Consider the following 18315-nt stretch of genomic DNA (forward strand, 5'->3'; position numbering starts at 1 on the left):
AGAGACACACACAGCACCTAATGAGTCCTCATAAATGAGGCTTAGTTTAAAACACTTCTGGCCGCAATGCTTTTCATGAGTGACCCCTGCAAAGCTATAGGCAATAGAACCTGCTGGATCAAAGCTCTTGGAAAAGGCTCTACCCTCTATAAATGTCGGCCCAGCTCCATAACCCTGGATGGAGTCTGTTAAAAAAGATGATACAGGATCTGGGGTCAGGAGACAGTTTGGCGAGGCAGCAGTGGAAGCAAAGCAGCCCACAGATGTCTTTCATAAAAGTCAAAGGGAAAGACAAACTCTTAGTTATTTTCTTTCTTTATTTTGTCCACCGAAATGCTTTTTAGTTTAAGATTTATCCAAATGTCTTTAAGTTTATTTTGGTTTGAAAAAAAACAGAAGCACATGTAAAACATTGGATCTAGAAAACGTTGCCACAAAAACTTTTTTTATTCTTTTTTTTTTATCACTCAGAAACTAGTTTAACCACTTCACCAACATGTTGTTCCCTGCCATTCGCCCCAGTGAACTTTCACTTTAGGTTCCTCTGTTTTGAAATGACTTTGTGAGAAATTACATATGGTAATCTGTCTGCATCTGGATGACAAATCAAACGTTCCTTTAGCTGCTTTCCAAATGTTTGAAACCTGCTCAGCTCTTTATTTGGCCCAGATCTGACAGCTACAGACTTGGCTCAGAACATCCCATTTTCTCCCGGGCTGGCAGAGATGAATAACAGCAGAGAGGACAATATTGTGGTCCAGCTAAGCACGACTGACTCTTCTGTCTCTGTGATCCCTCTATCAATAAGGAACACAGGCCTGTCAGAAGACCTGCCAACAGCCTGGCTGTCCGCGCAGCCTGCTCTCTACGCAACATCTGGACACAGATGGTACACACTGATCTCACACACACACACGCACGCACGCACCCGCACACTACATGTTTTACTCATACTGGCAGACGTTCACAGACATGCTGCGCATTTACAGTTTGTCAGAGTACCAATTTCTTGTTTTTGCACACACAAACACAGTTGGCTCACATTTGTTTTCTACCTACATGCTACAGGTAAGCTCCTATTTTCTATCACAAAGTTAGACGCGCTGCGGGAAGAAATGCTTCTCCACAGGAAATCGAAGCTGCACATTCCTGAGCAAATCTTGAATATATTTAACTCAGAATTATATAGAGTAGGTTCAAAAAAGATTGCTGGGTGCTGTGCCTTGGAGCATTGTCTGCAACCAGAGGCTGCCAGTGCGGTTCGTTCAATGGACAAGAAGCAGGAACATATATTTTGACCCGTCTTTTGCTCTTTTGCTGTTTAAACATAAGCATCCATGTTTACTCTCGAGTGAATGTAGATCCGTATGTTAGCAGTAAAGAATTATACGATTTCCAAAACTCTTCCAACCTTTTCAAATGCAGCATGTTTTCTGGCAAACACAGGTTTAAAGCTCAAATAGATTAAAAACAGCAGCTTTGCTTTACTTTGTTTTGCATTATTAAGACACACACACTCCCTCTCTCTCTCTCTCTCTCTCTCTCTCTCTCTCTTTCACATCTTGAATAAATCAAAGACATGTAATAGAAAAGTATACTTCATTTTCATTTTAAATTAGCTATTTTGAAAAAAAAAAAAAAGATTATGGAATCTAATGTTAACAATTAGCTTTCTGGTAAAACACCAGTCTCTGCGTGTACTCCCTTAAAAATACAGATCATTGTTGCAACTTTGATATTTCAAGAGTTTGCAAACATCTCCAACCCAGCATCTTTAATGACAGAGAGAAACAGAGACCTCAAAAGAATAAAACAGAGCAATGTTTCCGTGTTCCGTTCAGCCTTCTTGTTACCTGCTTAAGTCTTGCTCTCTCTTGCTTTCTCTCAGCCTTAATCAATAACAGGTGTGGACATCCACTTCTGACAGCTTCCTTTAACATTGGCAAATCTACTTAGCTAATTTTGAATCTTCTGGAACAGTATTCACATTTAGTTGTGTTGCCAGCTTGACCTGATGTTGCTTAGTGATGGTCCATGTCCTGATCAGTGAAACATCCAATTTTTTTAATTGCCAATTGTGCAGTTCACCATTCACACTGAAAATCATATGAGTCCTGTCGCAACAGCTGATTCCTCTGTGCAACTCTGCAAAATCTGCCTTTCAATAAAACATGAACGAGAAAAGTCAACAGGGCATTCACGCTGAAAGGCTCAATTCACTGTGTGATCACACTGCTACAAACACATTGTGGCTGATAAAAAACTCTTCATTTATTCCAACTGAGATGTTGAGATGTTGAGATGTAATGAAGTCTAAATAACTGCAGTTTCCCAGTCATATGTTATTCATATGGTCCACCGTAAACATAGCTGCCCTGGGGCTCAGTAATAATGGGAGTTAATGGTGGAGTTCCCTGTGAGTCAGAGGTGTGCATGTGCAGCCAGGCCATGCATCAAGCTTCCCACAAGCCTGGAGCCTCTCATTGATCGGCCCCCAACCCTCCCCTCATGATTTCAGCCAACTTCAGTGATTGATTCCCAGTCACGGCCCAGGAGATTGGAGGCCTGGCCTGGGCTCATGGAGCCCGGGGCCTCCCAGAGGGCGACCTCGAGGGCGCTGCAGATGTGGGGGGGTGGAGAAGAAAAGCTTATTTCCAGGGCCCATAACCTCAATCCAGAGGACCAATGCTGGAGAAGCCTTCACAGCAGGTATGGAGGGCAAGGGGACACATTCATTACAGGAGAAAATTAAGGCCACATCTGCTGCTGGCTGGACTGTTATATGGATCTACGGGGGGGAAAAAACAAGATGGGGAGTTGTGTGCTTGAGAATATGCGGAAGGTGAGAAGGTGATGGGATTTTGGTATGTGAGGGTTTGGAGAGGAAACAAGTCTGTCTGTAGTAGCTCAACGCTAACACGCATTCACAATGTTCAAACCTCTAACCCGCTGTGCTTCACTCAGCATCACCGCCGCCGCGCTTCAAGAGGACGCCCTCTGCGTCTCTTTACCTCGGTTGAGCAGAGCAGGAAAACTTGTATGAAAATCAATTTTTTTTTAATTAACTTTGTAAATTTCCAGCTGAGCTATCAGAGGCGGGGGAGCCTTGTGTGTCACGCTGAGTCCGATAATGAAATCAATCAGGTTCAAATTGTTTCAGGTGACTATTAATGAGTATCTAATATCAGCCTGAGGAGGAAGGTCAGGATGGTTGTTGTTTTTGTTTTTAAAGTGATGGATCGCTTGCCTGAGAAACAGAGATGGTTACACCCGGAGGAACTGAGCAGTTCTCCAAAAGGAAGAAGAAAAAAAAAAAAAGTTCATGAGAATCCATGTTTTCATGGGAAAACTCTTTAACTGCATGACAGCAGTGACATAATTTCCCTTTTCCAGCTAATCTAGGATTGCTACAATGTCTCTCATAATTGCCAAATGAAATCAAGGCACAAGCCAAATAAAAGGGAAGGGGGTGTATTTTTTCCTTGCTTTACATGCTTCAATATTCATAATTTTTTGCAGCTGCATCTTCTTTAGTGGGCAGCCTTCCTGCCCGAGGAGCTCGTTAAGCTTTGCCTTAAAGGAAGACTAATGGATGAAGGAGAGAGTGGCCCCTCAGGACCCTTTAGCATCATTTCGGTTGGTCTTCATGCTTAGTGTTCATTTACAAATTTTCACCCTATTTTGAGCACAGTGGTGCTAGTAGCACTTACTAACGCATTCTGTAATACACAGGAACTTGTTTGTAATTATTTGTGAAGATATTTATTTTTTCGCCTCTCACAGTGCATTTTTATATATGGGACCGTTCCAGTCTGCACGTTTACGACCAACTTTTCCACTTAACAAGATAGGTGGAGAGAGATTTAAAAAAAATAGATAACATTTTTTTTGATGGATACATTTTTATTCATAAGCATTCTAAGCTGTATTTTAATGCATTAGTTTATAACCAGGATTGAACCGGAATGCATATGACTTTATTGATGTGGTTGTCTGTTTTGCATTCAGTCTACTTGTCTTTTAAAGCGGCGTGAGATGTAAATTGCAAATTGGCAATGTATTAGTAACCTATACAATGCTGCATTGATTTGAGTGAAAAGAAAAATTTATATATATTTTTTTTAGTCTTTGAAAAATAAATAAATAAATATTCTTTATTATTTAAAAAATCAAATAAAATAGCAACAGTCTTTGGGGCACCCCAACGCTTTTTGTGTTGTTTCCCCCAGTTGTGTAATATCGTCTCCCTGTTGGGTTCTGTGAACAGAGGAAGTTGGAGAGGAGCACATTTCTCTTGCTCCACTCAGATTGGAAGATTTTCTTTTTACTGTTAAGTGCTGCTTTAGATCTTATTCGTCATAGAAAGACTTTCTTGAAGTAGAAATGGAATTTTTCTGCTTAAAAAACACGGCACAGAAATAATCCATTGTTTAAGATTCTAGGAATTTTAATTTCCAAGTAAATAATCAAAACTGTAAAATGAGCTTTGTGCTCTAGATTGTATGCATTGTTTGTTTATTTTCATCCATGAGTGCCTTCTTCCTTCAGTGGAAATCTGAATGAATTCCATCTGGGAAAACTGCATCCAGACAGGAGATTTGACTGCCAAATTCACAATGTGGCTCCTTTCACACATGCTTCCTCAACTGTTTGCACACGATTGCATTTTATTTGTTTTCATTCCCTAATGGCGTGTTGCAGGCATGTCAGGCGCATCTTGTTTTTGTCACTGAGATTTTTTTCCATTTCTTCCCCCCCTTTCTCCTTCTCCTTCTCCCAGCCGCCTCTTTAGCTCCCAGTTTCGGCGAAGGAAAAGGGCTCCGGTGACCCTGCGACCCCAATCTCACTTGAGACAGATGAAGCAGCCTCTCGCCTCCTCCTCCCCCCCCTCCCTACCCGCTCTCTCCCTTTCCTGTCCTCCGTTCTCCTCCGCTCCCCCGTCCTCTCTTCCCTTAATGACGTCTTTGTGCGGGCCGTGACGAACCAAACGCCTAGCAACTTTTTCCCCGACACACACGGGTGGGGGTTCGGAGTGGTCAGATGAATTTCTGAGCGTGTGTTGTGTCTGCTGTGTAAATATTGGTGTCAACTGCAGAGGGCATGCCGATCAGCAGCTCCGAAGGACGACGCAGGAGAGACGGAGCAATTATGAAGCGTTGCGCCAAACACAAAAGAACGCACAACAACAACACCTTATCTGGCTTCTCTTTGTCTGCTTTTCTCTTTCTCAGCTCGCAGCCTCATTGGGAATCATGCACAGTGTATGTAAACAATTCACCTGCCTTTTCTGCACCTCTCTTCCCATTGCCAGCCACTTGTCATGCCTTTCTGCCTGCACCATCCAGGCATGTTGGGCTGAAGAAATGTAATTTGGCTCTTCCTGTCTCCCTGCGGACCAGCGCTACTCTTCACACTGTCATTCCTTATGAGTCCTTTTACTAACAAGGCATGCGTGCTGAGATGCGGGATTAGATTTAGTTGCAAGACATAATTTACGGAGTTTGTTGCACTTGGAGATAAAGCAGACACATGGGGATGTCAACATGCATGCGGCACAGCTTCTGTGTTCTCGGGGTTGCATAGATTTAAGTGGCAGATCTGCAAAAGCTAAGATTTCTAGTTTGTTGTCAGTATTGAGTATCTGGTTTGGTGAGTCCTGACAGTGGAACGAAGTGATGAACCAACACTAATGAGGGATCTATTCCTCAGGGAGGCTGGGCAGGGAGGAGTTAACAGTGCGCCGCTTCTCTCCTCTCTGCTTGATGACATCAGTATTGTCTCTGCATCCATGAAATTAATTTTTCTAATCTTAGTCAGCAGGAGCAGGGGGAATTTGCACACATTAGTATGGAACTCGATCTGCATTCGCCCTTTGCTGCAGTCTCTTCTCATCTTCGTAAACTTCCTTGTGCCACCTCGTCATCTTCCCATCCTATTTCATTCCTCATCTTTGTTAGACAATAGCCGCAAACGCATGGGGTTTTACTGCTGAACACTGCAGCTTTGTACTGGAGGAAGAGGCATCACAGGACCCTGCAGTTCAGAAAGAGTTTGAGCGTGCTCTGCTCTGTATGGTGCAAATAAATAACAGAGAAGACGGTACGGTTTTTTTCTCCCAACAGACTGTGGCTGCAGCACTTTGAGTCTCCAGAGACAGGCGCAGCGGAGAGGATAAAGAGGGGCTGTTGACAATAATTATCTGTATTTGTTTCTCCTCACATGTGCACACATGCTAAAACGGTTTCACTGTGGGCTCCTCTGCAGTCTGGAAAAGTCTGGAACTTAGGTAGTATCCAGGGCTAGATTAGCTAGGGACAGAAATACAGTATGAGGAATATTTGTACCCACTTGTGTGTAGAATGTTCTGACATTTACACACGTCCATCCGTTCATCCACCCATGCGTCCAGTGTGTGGGATTTTCAGTTTCCATGTTCAAAATGTGACCACTGTGGAGATATCTGCCTTAGATATTGTCAGAATTTCAATTTATTTGATAAAAGTCAATTAAAATGGACCGCAAATTCTTTAAATTTGGAAAATAGTATTTTTAGACATATGAAAAAAAAATATTTGTGAACCCTGTTGATTACAATAAAATGTCTCAAATGAAACTCTGCAGAGTTCACTCAGTGCTAAAAAGCATTGATTTCTATATAAATAATGATGATGGATAATGATGTGATGACACAGAAAGTAACATATTACTTTCTGTGTCATCACATCATTATGTTTTAGTGATTTAACATATTTCCACATGGCTACCTTGCAACATTTGATATCTAAACATGCTTTCCTTTGGAATAACTCAGAGAGTATCCTCAAACCTCTCAACAGAAACTATTACCCGTCTGACAGAGAGAGAAAGCGAGAGAGAGAGAGAGAGAGAGAGAGAGAGAGAGAGAGAAATCCTGCAGCAGCCAGCGTTAAACCACCTGGTGATATAAAGGATCAAAATAGTTTGCTGAATTGCTCTTTTGGGGTTCAGCCAATTTCAGAAGTAGCTGTTTCTCAATAAAGCAGCTTGTAGCCCATAAAGAACATATGAAGGAACATCTTTTATTGCATCGTTGTTTGTATAGACACGGCTGTGCTGTTCGAGTTTTTAAAAACCCCCACAGAAGACGGAAGCAGAGACACTTCAGCCCTAAAGGCAGGAATCCGTAGCCCACTGTACTGCTGTGGGTAAGATATACAGTTTGTGTTTTTTCAGCTTTCTGTAGATTGCGGGTAGCAAAAATCTCCAGACAGAGGCTGACTTGGAAAGAATCATGCCTTGCAAAGTAATTCACCCGTTAAAGATTTCTGCATTTTCTTACATTAAAATGTATTATATGAAAATTCGATGTGATACGACATGCAGCAACGCATAAACAGCAAGTAGATCGAAAATGATTGATGGTTTGCTTTTTTTTTTTTTTTTCTTTCTCAAGTAAAGACCTAAAATTGTAGCATGTATATGTATTCAAACTCCCTGACTCAATACTTTTTGGAACAGCTTCTCTTTGCAGTTACAGTCTTGTGATGTATGTTTATAGGACTTTTGTAGATCTGTCGAAATCTTCCCTCACTCTGCTTTGTAAAGTAGCTCAAGCTCAGCCAGATTAGATAGAGAGAGCATTTTTGACCATCTTTTTCAAGTCTTGCCACAGATTATCAGTTTAATTTATGTCTGGACTTTGTCTGGGACATGCTAGCACATATCTATGCTTTGTTCTAAACCACTCCTTTTGCAGGAGACATGTCTCACGTATTCTGCAGCATCTAGCATGTTTTCTTCCAGTATTTTCCTCTATTTAGTTCCATCCAACTTCCCATTAATTTGATGCCACATGGTGTTGGTGTTTTAGCCCATTAAGAGTTTTACATGTAGGACAATCAATAGTTTTTCCCATTTAAAAACAAAATCTGCCAACTTAGCTGCAGATCTGTGCAGCTCCCCCACAGTAACCGTGAGCCTCTCAGCTGCTTTTATTTCTCCCATTACTCTGTTTGGCAGTTTAGGAGAAAAAACAATGTCTTTGTAAGTTTGCAGCAAGGCTGCACAGTATCAGAAAAACTATTAAATGAGATACCATGGCTGAATATTGTGGTGATAATATCGACTTGTTCTTTTAATTTTTTTTTCCATTTGTCACTATTTTCCAGCCGTAGTTTATGAGCATCTGCTTCTTAGCTACTAAAATAGACACATTGTGTGGCCATTGAAGGTAGTGATAAAAACAGGCAAGATATATTATTGGCATTAAGAATTTGCATCCATGGAACTTCAGATATAAGATCCTATCATATATTGCATCCAAGCAGTCTTTTGAGAAGGCAACATTCCAGTGATGATTATAATTTAATATCGCACAACTCTGACTTGTCGGCCTCGTTCCATTATTTTCATGAGGCTGTTTCTTTGATAATGTTCTCTTTCAAAATTGAGGCCTCCAAACAACAGCTGGTTTAACGCTAAGCTTTGACTAAATACAGGTGTACTCTATTTACTAATTAGGTGATTTCTGAATGTGTTTTTTTTTTGCACTGGGTTTTACTTATGCATATAAGCATCTATAAGTAAATTCAAATTGAATGCAAATGTATGGCATAGCTTTTCAGTTTTTTTTCCCTTCCACTTTAAGTATCCTATATTTTCAATCTATAGCAAAAATACCAAGGCAAGTTTGTGGATGTAACATATGTGTTAGGCTTGCACTAAAAAAAGTCATTCAACAAAGCTGATAAAAGCAGCACTACCCTCCCACCCCCAAGGCATTTCTTCATCCAAAATGGGACTGGAATAATAACCGTTTACCAATATAGTTTTATGTTTCTTTGATCCCAGTGTGTGTCTCATAATCCGTATTTCCCACCCGTTTGCGTCAAACATTTTGCTTTCTCCTGATTAACAACTTAGCACATTAAAGGGAGAGGGGAGGAAAATCATTTTTGGAACATAAAAAAAAAAATGTTGTCGATTGAGCTCTGAAAAGCAATTTGGCAGGTTTCACCCAACAGTAATTTCACCCATGTTCTCTTTTAATGGCTTTGTTTTGTAAGAAAGGGAGCAGAAAAAAAAGAAAGCTCACAAGAATCGAGAGGAGTTCATAAATTGAATTTTAAATTTAGCAGTTGAATTACTATTGTCTCCCATGCCTCCTTTTTTTTTTTTTTTTTTTTTTTTTTTTTTTTTTCTACACCTGCATTGAATGGCGGGCCCAGATGAACAAAAGTGAGAAACACATTTCAAGAAAGCAAAAAAAAAACAATTTCTGCGTAGTTCCTTTTTGTTTTTTTCTTTTTATCGGCAGTTCCTCCTGGCTCGAACACGGTTCCCTCGGCGTCACATTCATTTTTGTTTTTTTTCCCCCTAAAGTACAGAACAGCCATTCCTCTCTAGTTAAGAGGAAAAAAAAATACATTTCAGTTTGTCAGGAGCTGTTGTCATTTTTTGTGTGCTCAGGGGTGTGAGGGAAATATCTCAAAGAACAAGGGACCAGTGAGCTGAAATCCCATATAGTGGAACTTGTCATGAGAGTTTTGGCTTTTTGTAGGCATGAGCGATGTGTAGAAAATCGACTGGTGTATGAGATAAAATTTTACTGTGACTCTTATATCTTAGAATTTCCCATAAATTTATTTATTTTTTTTTTTAAAAACAGCACGAAGAAGAGAGGAACATTACAAGAACTGGAAGAGCGTGTGCGATAATCTGCTGCGAACATGTGTGTGTTTAATCCACTCTTTTGCTTCCAAAACTCTGTAGTGGTTGTTGTTTTTTTCTCTCTCTTCAGTACCTCCCTAAGTGCAGGATTCAATGGCTTTTTTTTGCAAGCATGTGTGCATGCTTGGCAGCTGCATGAGGGGATTTACTCGTGTTGCACTCAGGGTTATTTTGCCAAACTAAGGACCTCTTGAGATGAACTAGTGAACTGGACGGAGTTTGGAAACAGGGGGTTATTTTCCTCATATCGTAACTGCCATGGTGCCATGTAAACTGAAGAGTGTTTTTCTGTCTACCTTCAGTTTTTTTGTTTTTTTTTTGTTTGTTTTTTTTTACAGATTGAGCAGGACGTGTGCTGCCCTTTACTTATCCAAAGCGCCATTATTGCTACATTAGAAACATATGACCAGCATCTGTTTGAGAACATAATTCGCCTAAAAAAAAAAGAAAAAAAAATAGTGAATCACCTCTTTTGTGTTCGGTTAGTTTTTAATGTATTTCCAATCGGACTTGAGGGCTAGCTCTATTTTGGTGCTCCTGAAATTGAGTTAACTTTTTGTTTATTAGTCCTTTCTAGTGTCCAACTAAAGCTTAACAAGCAACTATGAATAACATGATGATTTCTCTGGATAAGTGGAAACAGACAAGTTAAACTTCAGCCATTAATGTTTAAAAAGTTGGCATGACACTTTTATACAAGAAATGAGAAAAGTGTTTTTCCTTTCTTGAAATTAGAGCAACAATTACTCTCTTGTGCACTTTACTTCAGCGTGGTCAATAATTTTGTGAGATAGATTTTTTTAAAATTATTGATCTTACATGTTGCACTATTTTTATTATAACATTCATTTTTTATCCTTCCCCCAAAGTGTTTTCAGTCCCGAGAAAGTATAGTTGCAAAGGCCAATCTTTAACTTATGCTTTGTTTAGTTTGTCTTGAATGTTGGAGGTCGGCTGTGGGAATGACACCACGCCTGGGCTGAGCTTGTTATAGTTGGATAACCTGTGGGATTTACCATATTTTACAGACCATAAATCACTCAGGAAAGAATAAAAGAAGAAGAAAAAAAAAATATCTTCTTAAAACTTGGACTTGTTTGCAGTTTTTCCCAATCACTATATTTAACTTATTGCTAGCACCAAATTACATTACTCAAACAAGAGCTATAAAGCTTTATTTACGCAAGAATTACGTGAAAACTCCTGACAGTGTGTTAGTGTTAAACCAAGGAGTTTGAGTAGAGATGTATATGATGCACTGACCTAGATTCATAGTCTTACCTGTGATATCAAATTCAACTTCTTATTAACATTGAAGCTTCATGTTGTAATGCTTAGCTAAAATGGGCAGTTCTGTGAACTCATGAATTAAGCTGACCTTAAGCAACAGTGCTTAAAGCTGATTAATGAAAGGGTTAACGCCGCACCACTGCAGCACCTGTTCTTTATCTGTTGGTGGTAGAAACAAAGAGAAACTGGTGCTAAGCAATCGCCAGACCTGGTACCAGTTTCACTGAGCAAAGCTGTGAATAATTCCCTTATTAATAGCTTCGCGTGAGAATACGGATGAATCAGAAAGAGGTGCACCTTATGATTTCAACCAGAACCATGTACCAGCAACTAATTAAATGTTACATTTAACTACTGAAGTCCTGATTATGTGAACCATGACAGGATAACCCTCCTCACACCCGCTCATGCACCTCCATGCTGTGAAATAATTTCAGACACTCATGAACACTCATGCCTCTCTCTCTAGCTTTCTTACACCAATTTTCTCACTATCCTGACTCTCTCTATTTCTAAATCAGTTTCTCTTTCTCCATCCACTCTGCACTTTGTGAAATAGTCCAAACTATCCCATGCACATGCCTCAGTAAGCAAAACCCTTTTTAAAAAGTGAAGCACCTTGGCCATCTACTCGTAACCAGCTGTATAAAGTGCTCCCTTCCCCTGACATGTCTTCTTGATATTAGCCTGGCAATATGAGGCAGCTGCAATTTCTCCTCTACGGTAGACGAGGTGATATTGAGTCGGGGAGAGGAGAGGAACCAGAGGAGGAGGAGGAGGAGGGTGGCGGTGGTGGTGGTGGAGGAAGAGAAGGCAGTTAGTTACAGAGAAAGAGAAGAGAAGTGAAAGTGTGTATAAGAAACAGTGGGAGCAAAATGTCATAAATCACTCATGATCCTACATGGCAGAGACAAAAGGAAGAGAGCATGAAAGGAGAAAGGAAAGGCAGAGGAATGTCACTTTATCTTCCCTGCAGACTGACAAACTACTGGTGGCGGATTAGCATTAGCCCGATGCACTGTACAGGAATTTTCCAGTGGCTTACTGAGACCCCAAACAAACCCTTGAAACTTCACTGAAATACTTGCTATACGATGGGATAAAAAAAAGCCCTGGAAACATTTTCTTTCTTCTCTTTGAATTTCTTTTTTCATTTCTTTTTTGGGGGTGAGGGGAGGAGGCTTCTTATAATAAGAAACCCAGCTCCAGCAATGTGCTTTTTGAAGCCAGTATTGACTGCTTGGTTACCTCAATTACCAGACTCCAATTTATAAGCATGAAATGTTTCAGTTGTAAGAAAAAAAACAAACAAAAAAAAAAACGTCTGGATCCTGCATAACCCTTTTGTTGAGTTTATTTATTTATAAGAGCATATTCTTTGCTTTCTTAGTAAGATTAAAACTTATACATATTTTCACATTTTAGTTCAATGATTGTTCTAGACATTTTTGTGTAGTTTTTTATAGAAATCTTTATTATATAACCTTTTATCATATTTTCTAACCCGATTCATTTGACTTGGGCAAATAATTTGGGGGATCTGGTTGCCTTGCAGTGTAGGGATTAATTTGTCTTACAAAAGGAAAGAACGGAATATTATATAAAGTAAATAAATAAATAAGTACTTCTGCTCGTCGACTATAAACTGTTTTATGGTATTTGAGACGGGAGCTATATAGTTATTCTTTTTGCTGCCAGTTACTTTAAACAGCATTTAAAGCAGTTTTAGATAAAGGTTTTGTTGTCTTTAAATATTAATGTAAGTTCATCCTGTGAAGTGTGTGTGGAAATAATTGGTTTCTGGATGGAGCGAGCTTGCTAAGTGGGCTTTTGTTTGGCATTCCAATACTTGAAGCAGTCCTTCATCCGGTCCGTGGACAACGGTGAACAAATAACGACACTTTTTGGCAATGCTGATGCAAATGAATCCCTTTTCTTTCCCTCCACAGGTTCCCTCCATGGATTTCATGGCTATGAAGCGCTCACAGATGTATGGAATGACCAACAATCCGTACTCCACTCCTCAACAGCCAGGCGCCGGAAGTTACCCCTCAAGCCAACCATACGCATCACCTCCTTCACATCGATATCCAATGAGCATGCAGGGGAGGAGCCAAATGAGCATGAGTGGCATGCAATACCCTCAACAGCAGGTACGTCAAGGGAACCCAAAGGCTTCGAGTTTGAATTGTGTGCTTTAGACTGATTACTTGTTTCAAGGTGAAGCAAGGTTTTTAGCAATTGATGTTAAGTTCCCTTAGTTTAAAGTCAGACTTTTCTCTGAGTACAAAACGTGCAGAGTAAAGAGGCTGGCCGTCCCTCATGTGCTCCCACACTCGTCTGGCCATCTGGCTTAAGTAAGGCTGCCGCACTGTGTGAGTATTAAAAGAGTGCCACATATTACTACTGTTAGGGCTTGCTACTTTAAATGGCCTGACAAATTGACCAGGTAATGTTGGCTTGTTTGTCTATGAAGAGCAGAACCACATAAAAGTCTAATGTTCTTTGGAAAAAAGCAGGGAGAGTTTTCATAAATGTTATGACTTTTACATAAATCTATGAAGTAAGATAACCTTTTACTACATGCAGTATTCATGTTAGCAGCAATGTGTGTGTAATTGTTGCTTTTCTGTTCCAAATCAATAATTTGATTAGGTTACACAACTTTTGTTTGTGTTTATATGCTGAAAATGTTCTTATTTCATTGTTGTTTTGTGGTTCCAGTTATTGTTCCTCATGTTACATGTTGTGTTTGGACATTTAGTTTATGGTTTGGATTTTCACCTTTTGTTATTTGGAGTTGTTGTCTCAAACAGTGTTTCATGGCCCTGGTCCTGATGGTCCACTGTCCTTCATGGTATATGTGTTTACCCGCTGCTACACACCTGACCAGAATAACTTGGTGATTATCAGGGTTCTGCAGCACTTGATGGCATGCAGTCGCTAATGCTATCATTTGAGTCAGGTGTGTGGGAGCAGTGCTTCATCTGAAACACAATGGTCAGTGGGTCTTGAGGATCGACGTTAAAAAAAAAAAAAAAAAAGCTATTCTTAAAGACCAGCCATGTCTCACGTCTTGGACTGCTGCCATGTTTCTCCTGTTGTTTGCTCAATTCCTGTGAAACTCCTTGCTGGGTGTGCTGAGTTTGATGGTTCACCTGTCTGCAGATGCATTGAAGCGTGTTTAGACTTTACTCTGGTTTTCCATTGAATACATTTCTGTATACTTATGCTTGAATCTGTATTTACACAGACTTAGCTGTTTAACATGCATGTTGGCCCACATCAGTGACTCTCCTTGCAACACAATAGGCCTGTAAGACAATGGTGCTTGTGTCTGCTTTACAGTCTTAAGTAAATCAAATTTCCACTGTAAGGTGATTGGTTGTGTGGCTGCGATGAATTTTTGTGACTTGATTGTGGCAGAGACTGAAGTTGTGTGTCTGTGTGTGGATGAAAACATATCTTCAACAGTGTTTTTTTGGGGGGCGAGATGGAGGGGGTAGTTTATGCTGTTCCCCACCGTCATATTTGGCTGCTATATTTAGTCTGCCTGGGTCAGTTGGTCTGGACTCGAAGGCTTCTCACTGGGGCGACTGAGCTGAGCTTCCACACATAGCAAAGCTGCACAAACAGAATGAGAGAAAATCATATCAACTCCCAGACTTCCTGTTTTGTGTAAAATTTATGCAGACATCTGGAAACATGCGGCAGGAAAGACTTGCTTTACACAATTGACACAAACGTGATTCACACAGGATCTTTCTAAGGAAAGCGTTGTCAGATGCAAAACTAATAAATATGAAGAACTAAAAGCAATTTTTTCCTTTTAGTTTCCAAAAGTGATAGGTCAAAACTTTTAAAAGGAGATTTTGTTTGAATAGGGTTATAAGCATTTAATACAGTATGTGGAAATGATAACTTTTTTGGCATATTTATTTAGGTCTAATTCAGATTTGTTGGTCTGGCTGAAGCTGACGGTTAGTGTGAGTGGGACCAAGACCAAAAGGGACTCTCTCAGAACGTACTACCTAAAGCGGTTTAAATAATCTCACTTTAAAACAAAATCTATCCCTTTGAACTGAGCTGGTTCTACTGCAAATGGATCCTACTTTCTGTTTCAGATATAGTGTTTTAGTGAATTCCTTCTGTGTTGAAGCGCCTGTTCTGGTAGGTGACTTTAATGCAGTCCCAACTCAGTCACTTCAAATCTCAGACTTCATTGCTTTAGGTCCAAAACCCCCTCTGACGCATTTTTGTGATGACAACACGCTCCCAAAATGATCATTACTGAGCTCAATAAGGGGTTTCGCGTTATGAAATACACACAGTTGGGAGCGGGCGGGGGTGTATATGTGAAGACATGCTGTGCTCTGAGAGTAATACCAGTGCACAAAGACAGTACAGTCAGTCAGACATACACAAGAAAATACATCCCTGGTACTATTTTGTGATGAAATCCTCTGGCGTATTTCATAGGGGAGGCTGTGGTCGGGGTAGCAATCACTGCATAGCGTTATGGAATGTAATTAGTTCAAATAGAATTAGTTGTTCACTCTGGCTATAGCCATGGGAACTGTGCTTCTAAAGTTTCTAATTATCTAGCTCTGGCTTTAAAAGCAGCACCACCGCATTGCCTATCTGAAAGCCGGTGAAATCTAGCTCGCGGTAATGAGTTCGGAGGAGGAGGTTTAATTCCAGCCTCTCAGATGAGCGTAATGAGCCTCACCTACAGAAAAAGCGGTCAGGGGTCTGATCAGGCAGCAGAGGAGAGGTCCGGGAAATGAATGTTCCAAAATACTGTGTGCTGCGGAAGGCGCAGCATGTCAGCTCCTGAAGTGACTGTTAATTACTTGCCAAAAGACGCGCTGAAATGCGGTTTGGACAAACACGGCCGCAGCTGACTCTGAAAGAGGAACAGTCGCCCTCTTTCCCAAGCGTGGATGTTGTGAAACTTTTCCAAGATCAGCTGCAAATGCCAATCCTGGCTGCAGCTGTATCAGCAAGGGGGATTGTGGGTGATGTAAGGCACAGCACACACTATCCCCCGTGATGCATCACACTTCAGGGCTGAGACCCCGGCTTGTCGTAGACAGGCATGCTGAGTTGTTGCCAAGCAACGTGACGTCAACAAAGGCAAGCGTATTTGTCTGTGATTTCCCTGGGACGGAGCGACTGTGTCAGCCGTCTGAGTGTGTGTGTAGGGGTTTTAACAGTGGAACAAAAGGTCCTATTTTACTGCCTTTCAGTGCTGTGGTTGAATCATGCAAAAATTAAGCCCAATTTATTTAAAATAAGCTGTGCTTGGTAATATTTCTTTCACCAAGGTTATTTAAATGTGTGAAGACCTGATTTCTGCCTTCTAGTCACGCCTCTCAGGGTGTTTTATATAGACGGGGATTGAGCCTTGACCACTGGGGATCATAGTTTGGTTCTCTGACCAACTCTTTCCTGCCACTGCAATAGAAAATTTCATTTTAACTCTTTTGTTTTAATTTTATCTAAATAATAAGGATTGATAGTGTTTTGTGCAAATGCATGTTTTGCTTAAATATTTGTTACTGTGTAAGTGTTAGAGTGCCTGCAGCTATGAGTGACTGATAAAGAAGAACTAGAAGTTTCTGTTGGAATCCTTGTCAGCTCTCATTTCCTGCCATACATGTGGGGTGTGGGTTTCCAACGAAATGTCTTAACTAAAAATCGTTCCCTCCAATGAGGCGAGGGGCAGTTGCATGACAGCGGCTAAAGATGTGGCTCTGTTGTCCACCTGGTAACAGAGATAAGTTCAGACTTGGGGTGTGTCCTTTTTGGCTGTGAGTATATAACATAATGGGTTAGAGCCCCAGTTAAACGACGTTTAACTGAAGTCCTAAAAGGGATGCGGGTTTTAATGATTTTATCTTTTTTAATCTTTTTCGAAATCTCTTTCTCTTTCTCACTGTTTATTCAATGTCACATGCTGTTTTTTTTTATTATTTTAATTATGTAAAGCACTTTGAAATGCCTTGCTGCTGATATGTGCTATACAAAAAAAATTGATTGATTGATAATCATGTGATCTGTGTTTTTCGTGGCTCTTCTACTGACTGTTCAGTGAGGTGGGTCTTCGTTTGCTTTTGCCTTTGAATAAAAATAAAGATTAATCTTTCTCTAGTTATTGGAACAGAATCTCATTCTTTGATAACATAATTTTTCCCAATGCAACCTTGTCATTGTACTTAATTAAGTAGATACTTTGTCCTGTAAGTAGGACAAAATGTGTATGCAACATTACCTGGTCAATTTGAAGGTAAACCATCAAGTTTACCATCAAGAGATAAGAGCTTTTTAAAAGGTCTCTGATGACCTTTTCCCTAATAGTGCAGCGCTATGGAAAGTTTTAGGAAGAGGAATTTTGGCCCACTCTTCTTTGCAGAGGGTTTTCCAGCATGAATAGCCTGTTTAAGGTTATGCCACAGCATCTAAGCTGTGTTTAAATCCAGACTTAAACCTGACCACTCCAAAATCATCTTCTTCTTTTCAACCGTTCAGAGCTCGACTTCCTCTGAGTAGAAGCCATTCCTTCAATGATTTTCTTGCTGTGTAACCTGAGTGTTTTTCTCTGAGGAACAACATCCGTGTCAAAGAGTGATGTTAGCATGACCTGGTAGTTGCCTAAGCATGATATCCATTCACTAGCAGTTGACTCTGATCACCATCTGATTTTTTTGTGCATTTCTACCGTCACTGAAGCTGCAGGACATGAAAGACTACTTAATGTAGATCTCAGACCTCTACATATTTTCACATTGATAAATAAATGACATCACTAAACCTGCATTTTAACTCAAACAGTACTTGACAGACATTATGTGCTTGCGAAACGTAATTTTTGCTGTCTGGCATCATCAGAACTATGGTTAAAATCTGTTGGATACCGGTAATAACAAAAGCAAGCAAAAATTAACATCAAGACAGTTGATTAGGGAGGCAGGTGTTTTGGGGAATGTCAGGTCACATGAGAAAAGTGTCTGTGTGGGAAACTGGAATGCAGCTGAAATGGGGAAAAAAAAAATAAAAGTGCTGCCAATTCTGAGCGTAATTTCCTGTGATGTCAGCGTTGGCAGACAGAGAGGAAAAGGCATTTGAAGGAAACATTAGTGTTTGATGTGAAAGGGAAGGGAGGAGAGGATGGGGGGAGTGAGAGAACACCGAGAAGAAAGATATCCTGGGAAATAGTTGAGAGGGAGAACGAGAAGAGGGAAGGTGTGTGTGTGTGTGCGTGTGTGTGTGTGTGTGTGCGTGTACATGCGGGCTTGGAGGAGGAGGAGGAGGGCG

At 40.4% G+C, this 18315-nt stretch overlaps 1 protein-coding gene across 5 annotated transcripts in view; it reads left to right on the forward strand.

The window, feature by feature from the left end:
* LOC103136055 (AT-rich interactive domain-containing protein 1B) overlaps positions 1-18315 on the forward strand; it is a 195921-nt gene that overhangs the window by 17741 nt on the left and 159865 nt on the right. For all 5 annotated transcript variants that reach the window (XM_016670059.1, XM_016670060.1, XM_016670058.1 and 2 more), the window contains exon 2: positions 12948-13151. In XM_016670059.1, coding sequence (XP_016525545.1) covers positions 12948-13151 — 204 coding nt within the window. The remainder of the gene's footprint in view (positions 1-12947; positions 13152-18315) is intronic.

The sequence above is a fragment of the Poecilia formosa genome, unplaced genomic scaffold, assembly GCF_000485575.1.
Source record: "Poecilia formosa unplaced genomic scaffold, Poecilia_formosa-5.1.2 Scaffold30, whole genome shotgun sequence".
Taxonomy (NCBI): domain Eukaryota; kingdom Metazoa; phylum Chordata; class Actinopteri; order Cyprinodontiformes; family Poeciliidae; genus Poecilia; species Poecilia formosa.